The following is a 17,528-nucleotide window of genomic DNA, read 5'->3' as shown; positions in this document are numbered from 1 at the left end:
TTTCTACGGCTTATCCTCACGAGGGTCGCCGGGGTTGCTGGAGCCTATCCCAGCTGTCTTCAGGTGAAATTAATTAATTAATTAATTCAATATATATTTATTTATATAGCTTTATTCATATAGCTTTATTTATCCAAATGCTACACTTTAAGTTTGTGATACAGCATAACAGTATAGCCTTGTTAACAGTATTGTCATATATTGTGATATATCGTATTGTGAGCCTAGTATCGTGATACATATCGTATCGCCAGATTGTTGCCAATACACACCCTTAGTCTTACAGTGATTAGCGTAGCATCCATTTAGCCCATAAAGAGCGACATGGATATTTAACTGCAATGCAAGGAGTCATTAAGAGCAGGCGTGCGATCAATATTGTTTGTAGTTGAAAGTCAATCAACACAATCGCACGTTTTATTATCTCAACCGCTAACCGTGTCTTTGACATTTAGCATACGGAATCAAGGTCATAATTAAAAATGGTGTCTTCTCTTTCTCTCTGTGTGTGTGTGTGTGTGTGTGTGTGTAGGATCACCACGACCGCAGCCTGCATGATGGACCTGCGCCGTTACCCTCTCGATGAGCAAAACTGCACCCTGGAGATTGAAAGCTGTAAGTACCGTCGTCCCTGACAACCGGCTCTCACTCCCACTCGTACGTACGCATGCATGCAATGCAGCTCTGTGGGTTTTTTTTTTTTTTTTTTTGGAAGAAAGTGCGAGGTAGAATACTGTGGCGTGATAAGGCGGGGATGTAAAATGCTGAGAAAGGCTGATGAGATATGAGGAGATACAGATCAAGAAGAGGAACATCACTAATGGTTCACCGACTGATAACATCCACACTAATTAATTCAGCTACACTGGCTGTGATTAGGTGGCCGTGTTTGTGCTGTGAATGTGGACGGTAACGGCGCCATGTTTGGTGAGCCGGTTCCTCGTGGAGTTTGGGATTTTTACCGTGCACCGTTGGAGTGCAAACATGAGAGAGAAAGATGAGGTCCTCATCGTGCTTTATCTGGGTCCCCCGGGGAGAAGGATTACGGGGCTGGGATGTGGTGTAGGGCTCGGTCTTTCTGGGTTTCATCACAGTGTTGTCGGCATTAAGTGCCGGCGGTAAGCAGAGGAAAAAACAGTGGTGGGTCAGAACCGCCCCCCTCTCTCTCTCTATTATGCTCACCATCTCTCTCCTCATCACTTTCTCATTTCTTTTCTTTGCACAGTCTCATCCTGCAGCCTTTTTTATCTCCTTCTCTCCATCACTCATAACCTCTTTTTTTCTCCTCCGCTTCTCTCCGACACACACACACACACACACACACACTGAGGCACGCAGTCTCGGTTTTGATCACCAGACAGTATCTGCTCTCATATGGATTAACTGGCAGCGGTTTTAACGTTGGAATCGCTTCATGCCAGAACATGCTATTTTATTCAGACTAATGAGCGCAGAGAACTCTCACTTGACTCCATCAACTCGATGCATTTTTAACAGACATTGAGTCTTAAAAGCCCAGATAGCCCAGCGCCGCCGCAACTGGGACTCGGAGGCCACTGGTTCCACATGCCGAAGCTGCTTTTTTACCGGAAACACCCCCCCCCCCCTTGGGTTGACTGTTCCCTTTCATTCAAGGAAATAGGCTTACCTCGACCGTAACTGTTACATTTGTTCACTTCCTGCTTTCCATAATACAGTTTAAGGGTTTAATTTTAATTTTATTTTATTTTATTTTATTTTATTTTATTTTATTTTATTTTATTTTATTTTATTTTATTTTATTTTATTTTATTTTATTTTATTTTATTTTATTTTATTTTATTTTATTTTATTTTTCACGTACCGAAGTACAAGGTGATATGAGCATCCAATGACATAATGGGTACCATAGTAACTGTCAATATAGTGATAAATATAGCACATCATGACTGGTGAATGCATCCCATAATCAGTTCACAGTTCCACATGTCCAAAAGGAGTAGGAAGAAGCAAAGCTTATTAAATCCTACCCCTCCATCTAGTACTTTTACAATCACTTCCTGTTACATTTGTTCACTTCCTGCTTTCCTAATATAAATTAAGTTTATTTTTTAATTAATGAATTTTTTTATTTTTATTTTTATTTTTATTTTTATTTTTATTTTTATTTTTATTTTTATTTTTATTTTTATTTTTATTTTTATTTTTATTTTTATTTTTATTTTTATTTTTATTTTCAGGTGTCCTGTTGTTTTTCCGGTACATGTCCGCTTTGTCACAGCTGAGCCAGCAATGATATCGGTATGATATCACCGTGAATAATTTCCCAGGAACAAAGAACTATGCGGTCATTTTAATAAATATCAATTCATTTATTGGGCACCTGAGTCCCTTTGATTTGATGCAGCACTTCCTGTCCTCTAGCGCCGAATATCTGCTGCTTCCCTTTATGAGGCAAATTGAGGCCACGTGAAAAAGTAAATTATTCAAGTGTACTGTGGCTAAATACTGGCCACCAGTCCAGGGTGTACCTCGCCTCTCGCCCCAAGATGACTGGGATAGGCTCCAGCATGCCCCCGAAACCCTTGTGAGGATAAACGTTAAAAAATGAATACATGAACGAGTTTTCCTCCTATTTTGTGTGGAAGTGGTAACTTTTTGGCTACTTATTTTGTCTTTCTTCACCCTCGGCCATCTCTGTGTGGAGTTTGCATGTTCTGCCCGTTAATGCGTGGGTTTTCTCCGGTTTCCTCCCACATTCCAAAAACATGCTAGGTTAATTAGCGACTCCAAATTGTCCATAGGTATGAATGTGAGTGTGAATGGTTGTTTGTCTATATGTGCCCTGTGATTGGCTGGCCACCAGTCCAGGGTGTACCCCGCCTCTCGCCTCTCGCCCCAAGACAACTGGGATAGGCTCCAGCACGCCCCCGAAACCCTTGTGGGGATAAACGTAAAAAAATTAATGAATGAATGAATGAGTTCTCCTCCTATTTTGTGCGGAAGTGGTAATTTTTTGGCTACTTATTTTGTCTTTCTTCACCCTCGGCCATCTCTGTGTGGAGTTTGCATGTTCTCCCCGTTAATGTGTGGGTTTTCTCCGGGTATTCCGGTTTCCTCCCACATTCCAAAAACATGCTAGGTTAATTAGCGACTCCAAATTGTCCATTTTTATTTTTATTTTTATTTTTATTTTTATTTTTATTTTTATTTTTATTTTTATTTTTATTTTTATTTTTATTTTTATTTTTATTTTTATTTTTATTTTTATTTTTATTTTTATTTTTATTTTTATTTTTATTTTTATTTTTATTATATATATTTTTTTGCCATCTGTGAAGATCTACTGCATACCAATATGGCGGTATCAATAAGCGATGGTGCTGTTAATGCTTCTCTAAGTACGCATGTTTGCTTCGTGTCCAACAGATGGTTACACTACAGATGATATTGAGTTCTACTGGCGAGGAGGAGAGGGCGCGGTGTCCGGAGTGGACAGGATAGAGCTACCGCAGTTTTCCATCGTGGACTATAAACTCATCTCCAAGAACGTGGTCTTCTCCACAGGTAATACTGTATTTTTTTTTTTTTTTTTTTTTATTCACTGTGTCAGTAGTAAAAATACGGACACCAGTGGGCGTCGCTGAGTCAAATATATTTTGGTTTTCTTCCTTTCAGGTTCCTACCCCCGCCTGTCCCTCAGCTTCAAACTGAAGAGGAACATTGGTTACTTCATCCTGCAGACATACATGCCTTCCATCCTGATTACCATCCTCTCCTGGGTCTCCTTCTGGATCAACTACGATGCCTCGGCTGCCAGAGTGGCCCTGGGTAGGACGGCCCCCGGCTGCTGCTAACAATAACCCGTAGTTACGTCATCGAACGCCATTTCACATACATTTAGGGCACGGCTGCGTCTGTCATGAGTCTGATGTGTGTTTTGACTGCTTTTCTCATTAGCTTTAAGCATGCCAGTGATAGCAGATTGTGATAGGCTGCCTGGCTAAATGTGTGTTGTTCCGATGACTCCGCGCATGAGTCATTCCGAGCGAGGCGCAGCGGCCTCGACCTTGAAGCGTGCCGTCTTTCTCTCCGCTTGTCTGTCTCTCACCGGCTAGCTAAGTGACGTCCTATTACAATAATGCACTTTTTTTTTTTTATATATATATATTTCCGGTCACACAAATAAAACCGAATGCCGAAGCCGAGCTCCATTTTGGCGTTCGTCTCGGAAGGTCAAAATCCGCGCCTCCCAGCGCTTATATGTGTGTCATTCTTGTCACACATTATTTGTGTTTTTCCCCAAAAGTGGGACACATGCAGGTTGGAGCCCCGTATTGGGGATGTTTGGAGGCTAACGTGATTAAAAGATGCGTACGCTCGCAGCATCCTGCAAACATGCAGCGAGCGAGCGAGCGAGCCAATGAGAGACGAGGCTGCAAGCTACGGAGACCACTGAGTTATTTATAATACGTGTGAATCTGACCAAATGCAGATTGTGCATGGAGATGACTAATGTATCAAACACAATGCGTGGACGTGAAAAAAAAACAAAGAAAACAAAGAAAACAGGTGAATTGTGCTGTGACTAATAGCAGATGTTTGGCAACGCTTTGCTTTGTCCATCTAGATAAATAATTCAATACCATAAACACTCACTCGCTCATTTAGAATTAGAACACACACTTTTTAGTTTGTCTATTAGATACAATTATTATTATTATTATTATATGGCCTCTAAAGTTCCAAAACATTCATTTTCTACCGTTTATCCTCACGAGGGTCGCAGGGGTGCTGGAGCCTATCCCAGCTGTCTTCAGACGAGAGGGCGACACCCTGGACCGGTTGCCAACCAATCACAAGGCACATATAGACAAACAACCATTCACACTCACATTCATACCTATGGACAATTTGGAGTCGCTAATTAACCTAGCATGTTTTTGGAATGTGGGAGGAAACCGGAGTACCCGGAGAAAACCCACGCATGCACGGGGAGAACATGCAAACTCCACACAGAGATGGCTGAGGGTGGGGAAAGACAAAATAAGAAGCCAAAAAGTTACCACTTCCACACAAAATAGGAGAAGAACTCATTCATTCATTTTTTTTTAAAGCTTATCCTCACAAGGGTCTCGGGGGAGTGCTGGAGCCTATCCCAGTTGTCTTCGGACAAGAGGCGGGGTACACCCCGGACTGATCACAGGGCACATATAGACAAACAACCATTCACACTCACATTCATACCTATGGACAATTTGGAGTCGCTAATTAACCTAGCATGTTTTTGGAATGTGGGAAAAAAAACAGAGTACCTGGAGAAAACCCACGCATGCACGGGGAGAACATGCAAACTCCATACAAAGACGGCCGAGGGTGGGGAAAGACAAAATAAGAAGCCAAAAAGTTACCACTTCCACACAAAATAGGAGAAGAACTCATTCATTCATTCATTTTTTAACCCTTATCCTCACAAGGGTTTCGGGGACGTGCTGGAGCCTATCCCAGCTGTCTTCGGACAAGAGGCAGGGTACACCCTGGACTGGTGGCCAGCCAATCACAGGGCACATATAGACAAACAACCATTCACACTCACATTCATACCTATGGACAATTTGGAGTCGCTAATTAGCCTAGCATGTTTTTGGAATGTGGGAGGAAACTGGAGTACCTGGAAAAAAGTTACCACTTCCACACGAAATAGGAGGAGAACTGATTCATTCATTCATTTTTTAACGCTTATCTTCATAAGGGTTTCGGGGGCGTGCTGGAGCCTATCCCAGCTGTCTTCGGACGAGAGGCAGGATACATCCCGGACCGATCGCCAGCCAATCACAGGGCACATATAGACAAACAACCATTCACACTCACATTCATACCTATGGACAATTTGGAGTCGCTAATTAACCTAGCATGTTTTTGGAATGTGGGAGGAAACCAGAGTACCCGAAGAAAACAGAGAGAACTCCACATAGAGATGGCCGAGGGTGGGGAAAGACAAAATAAGAAGCCAAAAAGTTACCACTTCCACACAAAATAGGAGGAGAACTCATTCATTCATTCATTTTTTACCGCTTATTTATCCTCACGATGGTTGCAGGGGGTGCTGGAGCCTAGCCACACAGAGATGGCCGAGGGTGGAATCGAACTCGCGTCTCCTAGCTGTGTGGCCTCCGCGCTAACAACTGGAATGATATAAACCATAAAACCTTGTTGGAGGTCTTTGTAGTTGATCCATTACATGCAGTTATTATCTCTTTTTATCTGTTCTGATATCTTTATAACACACAGAATAGAGAAAGACTGTCTAATTGCTGCTTTGCTTCTTAAAAAAAAAACAAACGTAGCTTCTTCTGACTCCGAAACGATGCTTTCCAGGCATCACCACCGTGCTGACCATGACCACCATCAACACCCACTTGCGAGAGACGCTCCCTAAGATCCCCTACGTGAAGGCCATCGACATGTACCTGATGGGCTGCTTTGTGTTCGTCTTCCTCGCCCTGCTGGAGTACGCCTTCGTCAACTACATCTTCTTCGGCCAGGGTCCGCAGCGGCAGAAGAAAGCGGCCGAGAAAGCGGCCACGGCCAATAACGAGAAGCTGAGACCCGACCCCAACAAGGTAAAAACGCGTGGCCTCGAACTCGTTGTGTGTGTGTGTGTGTGTGTGTGTCGCTTGTGTGTTTCTTCTTCTCTTACAGGTCAATGTGATCAATGCTAAATGTCCTTTTTACACTCCATGGATGCGTGTTGAATGCAGAAATGACTGGCTTGTCTTCATGTTGCTGTGTCTCTCTCTAAGGGTTAAATAAAGAAATTAAAAAAAAAAAAAAATTCCGATATGTGGCGCCATAGCCTCCCCTTATTTGAAACGACTCAGCTGCAACAACAGCAACATCGAAAATTCAAAATTTAAAATTCAAAATTCAAACCCCCTTCTTTTCCCTTCCCCCGGAAGTAACAGTGCTGATTTTGTATGCTTGCAGTGGCTGGTGGGAAATGTAGTTCAGAGAGATGATGCTCTGTATGCCAGAATGAAACAGAGGGAAATTGACGCGTATGACTCGATGTGGGATCCCATCTTTGTGGACGATGCCGCATTAGGACTAGGCGAGCAAAGAAATAAGGTACTGGAGGTTTTGAAAAGTGGAAATTAATAATCATGTCATCAATCTGAATCGATCCCGATCAGAGGAAAAAAAAAAATATGCTGTTAGTTTTTGTGCATCTGTTTGATTTCTATAAATTTTTTAAGGCAACTTTGATCATCACTTCCCACCATTGTGTTTTTTTTTTTTTTTTTTTCCCTTTCTTGGTTTGCTCTTCATGCATTTTCCTGACAAGTACGACTTAATTTTTGCAGGATTTTACTAAATTCTACTTGGATTGTATAATAATAATATTTCAAAATTGAAATATTACACAAGAGGCGAACATATAGAAATACTGTGAAGTCACTGTGGGCTCAGTGGAATAAACCAATGGGATTGTGCGATTTAAAGATGATTTTCACTCTAGTGGCTTCACTTTAAATTCCCGGGATTAAGTGATTTTTTTGGGACGTTTTTTTTTTATTATTATTATTTTTTTTTCCTCAGAAGTCAGGCTATGGATGAAGAAATGTTCAAGTGAATTCACCTTTCCTGAACCCGCCTGAACCTTTTCAGCCTTTCCTCCATCTCTGCAACGTCCCTTACAGTTTCTCTCAACCTACCTTCTTCCTGTCACATTTTTTTTTCCTTTGCGTTGCTTCCTCTTTGTTTTGATTCTGTTTGTCTTTGTTGTTGAATCGACAGAATTTTAGCCCCCCCGGCAGCTGAAATTCTGAGATGAAAAGTTCTCCATGACAATTATTTTGTGGAGTATGTTTTACTTTTTTTTTCTTTTTTTTTTTTCCTCTAGGAATGTTATTTCATCGTGGTGTGGTTGTATTATCACATGACAGATGATCAATAGTTTTGATTTACAGTACGCTGGAACCTCTCACCTCCAACGTCTTTTTAGTCGGAAATGATACAATTATGTACTGCAAAAAAAGGTCAGTAAGGATAATTCATAATGCCGCCGACAGAGAACATACTAACTGACAAAAAAATTAAAATTAAAATTAAAATTAAAATTAAAATTAAAATTAAAATTAAAATTAAAATTAAAATTAAAATTAAAATTAAAATTAAAATTAATGATAATATGTTATAAATAAAATGTTATAATAATAATAACAATACATTTATAAAATAAAATAAATATATATTAAATTATATTAGGAAAGCAGGAAGTGAACAAATGTAACAGTTACTGATTGTAAAAGTGACAAAAATAAAATACAAAAATAAATACAAAAATAAAATAAAATAAAAAAACTTAAACATATTATGAAAGCAGGAAGTGAACAAATGTAACAGTTACTGGTTGTAAAAGTACCACATGTAGGAGTTGGATTTAATAAGCTTTGCTTCTTCCTACTCCTTTTGGACATGTGGAACTGTGAACTGATTATGTGACAAAAATAAAATAAAAAATAATAATAATAAAAAAATATAAAAAAACTTAAACATATTATGGAAAGCAGGAAGTGAACAAATGTAACAGTTACTGATTGTAAAAGTACCAGATGGAGGGGTAGGATTTAATAAGCTTTGCTTCTTCCTACTCCTTTTGGACATGTGGAACTGTGAACTGATTATGTGATGCATTCAATTGTCATCTGATGCATGTTCAAATGAAATTAAACCATTACATTATTTCCTCCCGTACAACGTGAACTGTGAAGGCAACATTTGAAGCACTATTGTAACATCTTAAAGGGGAACTGTTGCCTATTATTCCCCTTTTTTGTGCATTATAACATGAAAAAACAAGTTAATACGAGCTAGCTAAATGTAAGTCATTGAAAAACACCTACTTGGATGCTAACAGCTACTTTGTCTTAAAAAAAAAAACACCAACAGTGTTCAATTTCCATAACTGACCTGTATATTAACCGAGTTACATATTGTTATTGTTATTATCGCCGCTAATGCGGAGTACTATATCAAAAATAATACATGCGATTATGAGTATGAGGGCTTGTAGCTGTCATGTTAAGAGTAAAAAGAAGCTAACCTTTAAAAAACATCCAACTTTGAAGTGAATGTTATTATTAATGTCTTTAATTATTATTATTAATTAATTATTAATCATTCTTTATTATTAATTATAATTAATTATAATTAATTATTATTACTTATTATTACTTATTATTACGTATTAATAATTATTAATAATTATTACTAATTATTAATAATACTAATAATTATTAATTAATAATATTATTAATTATTAAATATTATTAATTAATCATTCTTTATTATTAATTATTATTAATTATTATTAATTATTATTAATTATTATTAATTATTAATTAACGATTATTAATTATTTATAATTATTATTAAGTATGGTGGACTTCTCTCTTCGGTGGCGTTTGGAATATGTACTCGCAGAAAAATAATAATTAATTGATGGATTGCGAGCAGATGATGTCGCTGACATCTTTGAGACTGACTCAACAGCGCCTCCTCTGGTAGCAGCCAGGTAGTGAACTTCAGAATGAACTTAGTTCATTCTGATTGATGGGAAATTGGCACCTTGTTTTGAGCTAATCGTTAGCGCTGATGGATTGTTTGACTTTAGAACGACGGTGTGGAAATCCGTTTGACTTTAGAGGTTCCAGCGTATCGTTTTCCTAAGTCCTGAATCATAGCTACGTGGTTGCATCGTTACCTCGCTTCGACTCCCCACGAGCCGTCACTTCTCATGGCCCCGCCTATTTTTGCACCCCCCCCCCTACGCAGATGACCCCCGACGACAACATCTTATTCAGCACCCTGGAGATGAAGAACGAAATGGGTGGCGCCGGGGATCTGTCTCGGGGCCTGGGAGCGCCCGGAGACCCCCGCAACACCATGCTGGCCTACGACAGCTCCACGCTGCAGTACCGCAGGGCGGCCATGGCCCGCCAGAACTATGGCCACAGCGCCTTGGAACGCCACGCTCAGAAAAAGTCCCGCCTACGGAGACGGGCCTCGCAGCTCAAGGTCAACATCCCGGACTTGTCCGACGTGAACTCTATCGATAAGTGGTCCAGGATGATCTTCCCGACTGTGTTCTCCTTCTTCAACGTGGTCTACTGGCTCTACTACGTTCATTAAAAGCCGCGGCCATCTTGAGGCAAGCGTTCGAATACGGGAATCGGGGGGGTTGTTAGCTTAAGCGACGGCGTGAGAGCGTGAATGAGTAGTTCCGGTTCATTTTAGACGACGTGACAGGAGACCGCAATGACATTTTTGGACCGCAGAACGCAGCACCCAACACTTTGGTGACTCTTTCAGCATTTTTGGGAAACACCTTCAGCGGATGGGAGTAAAAAAAAAAAAAAAAAAAAACACTTTCAAAATAAGAGTTTTAAAAAAAAAGACAGTACTGGTGCCTGTGCCGCAATTTCAATATATCACTAATATTTGTCATTCGTAGCTTACTCTCTCTGTGGATCAAATATTTATGCTTGTGTTTGCATATACTTTAAGGATTTGTTTTGTTTAGTATCTATTTACTTCGTAGCCGAAGCTGTCTGCATCCCCGGGAAAAGCTTTATAAATGATTTTAAAAGGAGTCATCCTTGATAGTCTATTTTCCTAGAATTACTGTAAATCCCAAACATCCTTTAAACAGCATGCTCATGTTTGATTTCATTTGCATATCACTTGTGAGAAGAAGTTTTGTCGGTTGCTTTGGATAACAAACAGAAGGTGGCGCTATTTTAATAATCGGAGGAACACAAGGAGCCGCACTGTTGGACAAGTTTTTTTTGTTTTTTTTTTTCCGCAGCACGGACCGAATCAAGTCCATTTTTTTTGTCTTTTTTTTTCGGAATTTTTTTTTTTTTTTGTCTTTTTTTTCCCCGAAAAAAAAAATCAGAGGAACACAAGGAGCCGCACTGTTGGACAAGTTTTTTTTTGTTGTTTTTTTTTTCGCAGCACGGACCGAATCAAGTCCATTTTTTTTTGTCTTTTTTTTCGAAAAAAAAATTTTTTTTGTCTTTTTTTTTTTCCCCAAAAAAAAAAAAAATCTGAGGAACACAAGGAGCCGCACTGTTGGACAAGTTCTTTTTTTGTTGTTGTTTTTTTTGCAGCACGGACCGAATCAAGTCATTTTTTTTTTGTCTTTTTTTTTCGAAAAAAAAATGTTTTTTGTCTTTTTTTTTCCCGAAAAAAAAAAATCTGAAGAACACAAGGAGCCGCACTGTTGGACAAGTTTTTTTTTTTTCACAGCATGGACCGAATCAAGTCCATTTTTTTTTGTCTTTTTTTTCGAAAAAAAAATTTTTTTTTTCTTTTTTTTTTTCCCGAAAAAAAAAAATCCGAGGAACACAAGGAGCCGCACTGTTGGACAAGTTTTTTTTTTCACAGCATGGACCGAATCAAGTCCACTTTTTTTTTTTTTCGAAAAAAAATTCTTTTTTTTCCCCTTTCCTTTCAGCAAAGGCTTTATAATGTGACCTCAAAAATGATGATGGAGGAAGAACTTTGATATTATTAGTCCGCCCCTTTCATTGCAATGAGTTGCTGCATACATAATAAATATGGCAAAAACCACAATCATCTTTATATCAGTAGAGTTGAATGATAGACGTATGATACGTTTCATTGTGGTTAGGTTTCTGTTTGGGGAAAAAAAATGTAGATATAAATATAAATCATGTTAAAATTAAAAAAAAAAGATTCATTTTTTTTATAAATCAATACTCACCTTATGTGTAAATATGATCAATTAATTCTATTTAACTGTTGTTTGTTTTGCAGTTGAATTCCAGAGCAATGATTTTTTTCCATTACTTCAACAACAACAATAAAAAAAAAAGAAAAAGAAAGTTTTAATTCAGTTCAACTGAATGAAAAAATATGAAAAAAAATACAATCGGCAACATTGCTGTTGATGTAATTTTTGGACTTTTCCCTTTTTTTTTTTTTTTTTTTTTTTTAAACGGACTCTTGAAAGCACCTCCAGTATATTTGCTGAAACTTAAGCACTTCCAGACACCAGTGGCTACTGGGTCCATGTTTTTCTTCTCCGCAAAAACGACTTAACAAGGACCCCCTCCCCCCCGGCCATCCCGGCATTGAAGTCAGGCGTATTTTGTACAAAGTTTATGTAAATTCCAATTGTAATATTTCATAAAGACTGTACATATGTTGTGTAATGATTGTCAACAATTATGAAGATGTATCTAAATTCAATTAAAACTCAATACAGTCTATCACTTCAATAACTAAAGTGCCAGGTGGCGTATTCGTGTGTCTTGTCACTTTAAGAAGCTCGCCAAAAGGGTCGATGCACATTCAGGGGATGAACATCGACAGTGTAGTGCATCATTGATGACTTACTTTTCACTTTGTTTTTATGTATTTTTATGTATTTTTTTTTATTCGGTTTTGGCGATGAGGAACATTGTTCCTGAAAATCGGATAATTGGTATTTATGAGCTTTGGGTTGTAATCGAAAAAAACAGAGTTTCCTCTGTAGGGTGGCTGGACTCAGATTAGTAGCAGGCACGCTCCAGACTCCTTCCTGGTGACGTGTTCTGGGCATGCCCAGCCGAGACAAGGCCCCTTAGAACACCTTAGTGGAAAAAAAACGGGGAAAGTAATTGAGGGCTGGACTCATAGTAGTAGCAGGCACGTAGTCCAATTGACTCCTCCCTGGTGAAGTGTTCTGGGCATGCCCAGCCGAGACAAGACCCCTTGGAACTCCTTAGTGGAAGAAAAACAGGGAAAGTAATTGAAATGTTTTAATTCAATTTCCATTTTGTACAAATCTGACTATGCATAAAGAATGGCGAGGCAAGGGTGTTGACGCCATGAGGAGGAGGAAGGGTTCTGGGCATGCCCAGCCGAGACAAGGCCCCTTGGAACACCTTAGTGGGAAAAAAAACGGGGAAAGTAATTGAGGGCTGGACTCATAGTAGTAGCAGGCACGTAGTCCAGATGACTCCTCCCTGGTGAAGTGTTCTGGGCATGCCCAGCCGAGACAAGACCTCTTGGAACTCCTTAGTGGAAGAAAAACAGGGAAAGTAATTGAAATGTTTTAATTCAATTTCCATTTTGTACAAATCTGACTATGCATAAAGAATGGCGAGGCAAGGGTGTTGACGCCATGAGGAGGAGGAAGGGTTCTGGGCATGCCCAGCCGAGACAAGGCCCCTTGGAACACCTTAGTGAAAAAAAACGGGGAAAGTAATTGAAATGTTTTAATTCCATTTCCATTTTGTACAAATCTGATGATGCATAAAGGCTGGACGAGGAGGGCGGGAGGCTCGGTTGTTCTGGGCATGCCCGGCCGAACACCTTAGTGAAAAAAAACGTAGAAAGTAATTGAAATTTTTTTATTCAAAATTTGTCGATGCATAAAGGATGGCGAGGCAAGGGTGTCGACGCCATGTGGTGCCGGGTGCGGTGGTCTGGGCATGCCCAGCCAAGGCAAGGCCCTTTGGAACACCAATTGAAACATTTTAATTCCATTTCCATTTTTTACAAATCTGACGATGCATAAAGGATGGCGAGGCAACGCCAGGAGGGTGGGTGCAGTAGTCTGTGCATGCCCAGATGAGACAAGGCCCCTTGGAACACCTTAGTGGAAGAAAACGAGGAAAGTAATTTAAATGTTTTAATTCCATTTCCATTTTGTACAAATCTGACGATGCATAAAGGATGGCGATGCAACGTCACGAGGAGGAGGAGGGCGGGAGGGTGGTTTGTTCTGGGCATGCCCGGTCAAACACCTTAGTGAAAAAAACGGGAACGTAATTGAAATGTTTTAATTTCCATTTCCGTTTTGTACAAATCTGACGATTCATTAAGGATGCCGATGCAACGCCACGAGGAGGAGAAGGGCGGGAGGGTGAGGTGTTCTGGGCATGCCCGGCCGAGACAAGGCCCCTTGGAACACCTTATTGGAAAAAAACGTGGAAAGTAATTGAAATGTTTTAATTCCATTTCCATTTTGTACAAATCTGACGATGCATAAAAGATGGCGAGGCAACGCCATGCAGAGGAGGAGGAGGGCGGTATGGTCTGGGCATGCCCAGCCGAGACAAGGCCCTTTGGAATACCTTAGTGGAAGAAAACAGGGAAAGTAAATGAAATGTTTTAATTCCATTTCCATTTTGTACAAATCTGACGATGCATAAAGGATGGCGAGGCAAGGGTGTTGACGCCATGAGGAGGAGGAGGGGTTCTGGGCATGCCTGGCCGTGACAAGGCCCCTTAGAACACCTTAGTGGAAAAAAAAACGGGGAAAGTGATTAAAATGTTTTAATTCCATTTACATGTTGTACAAATTTGTCGATGCATAAAGGATTCCGACGCAATGTCACGAGGAGGAGGAGTGCGGGAGGGTGGTTTGTTCTGGGCATGCCCGGCCGAACACCTTAGTGAAAAAAAAACGGGAAAAGTAATTGAAATATTTTAATTCCATTTCCATTTTGTACAAATCTGATGATGCATAAAAGATGGCGATGCAACGCCATGCGGAGTCGGAGGAGGGCGGGGGGGGGGGGGTGCAGTGGTCTGGACCACTACGGTCTTAAGAGACGGCCTCAGGTGACATTAATGCAGAGAAGCATTCATACAGAATTTGACTTGGGGTCCGGGGGAAAATAACGACAACTAAAAAAAACCCGTCACTCCACCCTGCTGCACTCCTTCCCTGCCCTCAACCCCCAACATGGTTCCAACCCTTAAATGGCTGCTGTTGAATATTTCATCATGCAAAACACTGAATATTTCATATTTGATAAGAGATTGTGTCGTAGTTTGATTCACACTCGTAGTGTAAAAAGTGTTTTTGGGTTTTTGATGCACGGTTTAAAGAAACCGATGTAGTATTTGACTACAGGAGACTAATGGTTGCCGTGGAAAAACGGCCATTACTGTTGGCATGTGGAAGGAACGAGGGAAAAGGCAGATGCTTTGGACTTTGTAGTGTTTCCGTGTCACTGCTCTAATTGAGGATGCACATTCTCTGCTCTGTGGAATTGTGTATGTGTGTATATATGTGTGTATATGTGTGTGTGTGCGTACTACCAGCTGCGCCGCTTGCATCGAGTCCATGCATCACCCCGCCTCTCACCCCCCGCAACCCTCGTGAGGATAAGTGGTAAAGAATGAATGAATGAATGAGTTCTCCTCCTATTTTGTGTGGAAGTGGTAACTTTTTGGCTTCTTTTTTTGTCTTTCCCCACCCTCGGCCATCTCTGTGTGGAGTTTGCATGTTCTCCCCGTGCATGCGTGGGTTTTCTCCCAGTACTCCAGTTTCCTCCAACATTCCAAAAACATGCTAGGTTAATTAGCAAATTGTCCATAGGTATGAATGTGAGTGTGAATGGTTGTTTGTCTATATGTGCCCTGTGATTGGCTGGCCACCAGTCCAGGGTGTACCCTGCCTCTTGTCCGAAGACTGCTGAGATAGGCTCCAGCACGACCCTCATGAGGATAAGCGGTACAAAATGAATAAGTTCTCCTCCTATTTTGTGTGGAAGTGGTAACTTTTTGGCTTCTTATTTTTTCTTCCCCCACCCTCGGCCATCTCTGTGTGGAGTTTGCATGTTCTTCCCGTGCATGTGTGGGTTTTTTCCCGGTACTCCAGTTTCCTCCAACATTCCAAAAACATGCTAGGTTAATTAGCGACTCCAAATTGTCCATAGATATGAATGTGAGTGTGAATGGTTGTTTGTCTATATGTGCCCTGTGATTGGCTGGCCACCAGTCCAGGGTGTACCCCGCCTCTTGCCTGAAGACAGCTGGGATAGGCTCCAGCACCCCCGCACGACCCTTGTGAGGAAAAAAAGCGGTAGAAAATGAATGAATGAATGAGTTTGCCTCCTATTTTGTGTGGAAGTGGTAAGTTTTTGGCTTCTTATTTTTTCTTCCCCCACCCTCGGCCATCTCTGTGTGGAGTTTGCATGTTCTCCCCGTGCATGCGTGGGTTTTCTCCGGGTACTCCGGTTTCCTCCCACATTCCAAAAACATGCTAGGTTAATTAGCGACTCCAAATTGTCCATAGGTATGAATGTGAGTGTGAATGGTTGTTTGTCTATATGTGCCCTGTGATTGGCTGGCCACCAGTCCAGGGTGTACCCCGCTCGCTCTCACTCAAAGACACCTGGGATAGGCTCCAGCACCCCCGCGACCCTCGTGAGGATAAGCGGTAGAAAATGAATGAATGAATGAACCACTAACCACCTCACGTGCATCACTAACTCTATTGGAGGAACTAAGTAATCAGCTTCGTGTTTCCACACGGACGAATATTTAATTGCGCTGCCAGTCTTTACACCGCGGATACTCGACAATGACATAATATTTGTAAAAAATTATAAATAAATGTTAACTAAAAAAAAAAAAACGATATTGGATAATTCCTCGCGGCACACCGGATGATTTCTCATGGCGCCGCGGTTGAAAATAACTTCTACTCTACGCTGTGGATTCAATCAGGCAGGTACACTAAGGTTCCGTGTGTGAGTGTAATGAATGGCTGACTCCTGAGCAAATGTGCCTTGTTTGAACAGGTTCAACAGCCTGATATGGAAAAGACAACATATGTCAACATGAGGAAGTGGAAGGCATCCTACATACATGCCATCTGTGCAAGAGGCTGCTTTGTCGTATGCACACACACACACACACACACACACACACACACACACACAGGCACATTTAAACACTCAGTTCTTATCACTAAAGCTGTCATCAACTCTCTTGCAAAAGACAAACAAAGATCATTTCTTTATCTTTAAAAAGGTGTTTGGTTTAACTCAAGGTGGGAATGTTTGTACGGGTTCCCAGAAAAGAAAGTCATAACATTCCGAAAAAAAAAATACAATATGATACAATTTCATAAAACATAAATATTTGAGGGCTGCACGGCGATCAAGTGGTTATCGCGCACACTTTACAGCTAGGAGACCTGAGTTCAATCCCACCCATATTCCAAAAACATGCTAGGTTAATTAGCGACTCCAAATTGTCCATAGGTATGAATGTGAGTGTGAATGGCTGTTTGTCTATATGTGCCCTGTGATTGGCTGGCCACCAGTCCAGGGTGTACCCCACCCACCTCTCACCCGAAGACAGCTGGGATAGGCTCCATCACCCACTGCGACCCTTGTGAAGATAAGCGGTAGAAAATGAATGAGTTCTTCTCCTATTTTCGTGTGGAAGTGGTAATTTTTTGGCTTCTTATTTTGGAGTGTGGAGTTTGCATGTTCTTCCCATTCATGCGTGGGTTTTCTCCGGGTACTCCGGTTTCCTCCCACATTCCAAAAACAAGCTAGGTTAATTAGCGACTCCAAATTGTCCATAGGTATGAATGTGAGTGTGAATGGTTGTTTGTCTATATGTGCCCTGTGATTGGCTGGCCACCAGTCCAGGGTGTACCCCGCCTGCCTCTCACCCGAAGACAGCTGGGATAGGCTCCAGCACCCCCTGCAACCCTTGTGAGGATAAGC

The 17,528-nt window shown here is 40.9% G+C and overlaps 2 protein-coding genes across 6 annotated transcripts in view; one reads left to right on the top strand and one right to left on the bottom strand.

Annotated features, from left to right (window-relative positions):
* gabrb2a (gamma-aminobutyric acid type A receptor subunit beta2a) overlaps positions 1-13,529 on the top strand; it is a 52,351-nt gene extending 38,822 nt beyond the window's left edge. For 4 of the 5 annotated variants that reach the window (XM_058063868.2, XM_058063867.2, XM_058063870.2 and 1 more), the window contains 6 exons: positions 533-615; positions 3,409-3,546; positions 3,658-3,810; positions 6,358-6,602; positions 6,967-7,107; positions 9,817-13,529. In XM_058063868.2, coding sequence (XP_057919851.2) covers positions 533-615; positions 3,409-3,546; positions 3,658-3,810; positions 6,358-6,602; positions 6,967-7,107; positions 9,817-10,173 — 1,117 coding nt within the window. In that variant the 3' untranslated portion in view covers positions 10,174-13,529. The remainder of the gene's footprint in view (positions 1-532; positions 616-3,408; positions 3,547-3,657; positions 3,811-6,357; positions 6,603-6,966; positions 7,108-9,816) is intronic. The other variant, XM_058063871.2, reaches the window with a different exon arrangement.
* eif1ad (eukaryotic translation initiation factor 1A domain containing) overlaps positions 1-17,528 on the bottom strand; it is a 203,004-nt gene that overhangs the window by 70,930 nt on the left and 114,546 nt on the right. The window lies entirely within an intron of this gene.

The sequence above is a fragment of the Doryrhamphus excisus genome, linkage group LG22, assembly GCF_037039965.1.
Source record: "Doryrhamphus excisus strain RoL-2023G ecotype Guam linkage group LG22, RoL_Dexc_Guam_v1.1, whole genome shotgun sequence".
NCBI classification, from domain to species: domain Eukaryota; kingdom Metazoa; phylum Chordata; class Actinopteri; order Syngnathiformes; family Syngnathidae; genus Doryrhamphus; species Doryrhamphus excisus.
The sequence above is the reverse complement of the archived record's forward strand: the minus strand, read 5'-3'. Positions and strand labels throughout refer to the sequence as shown.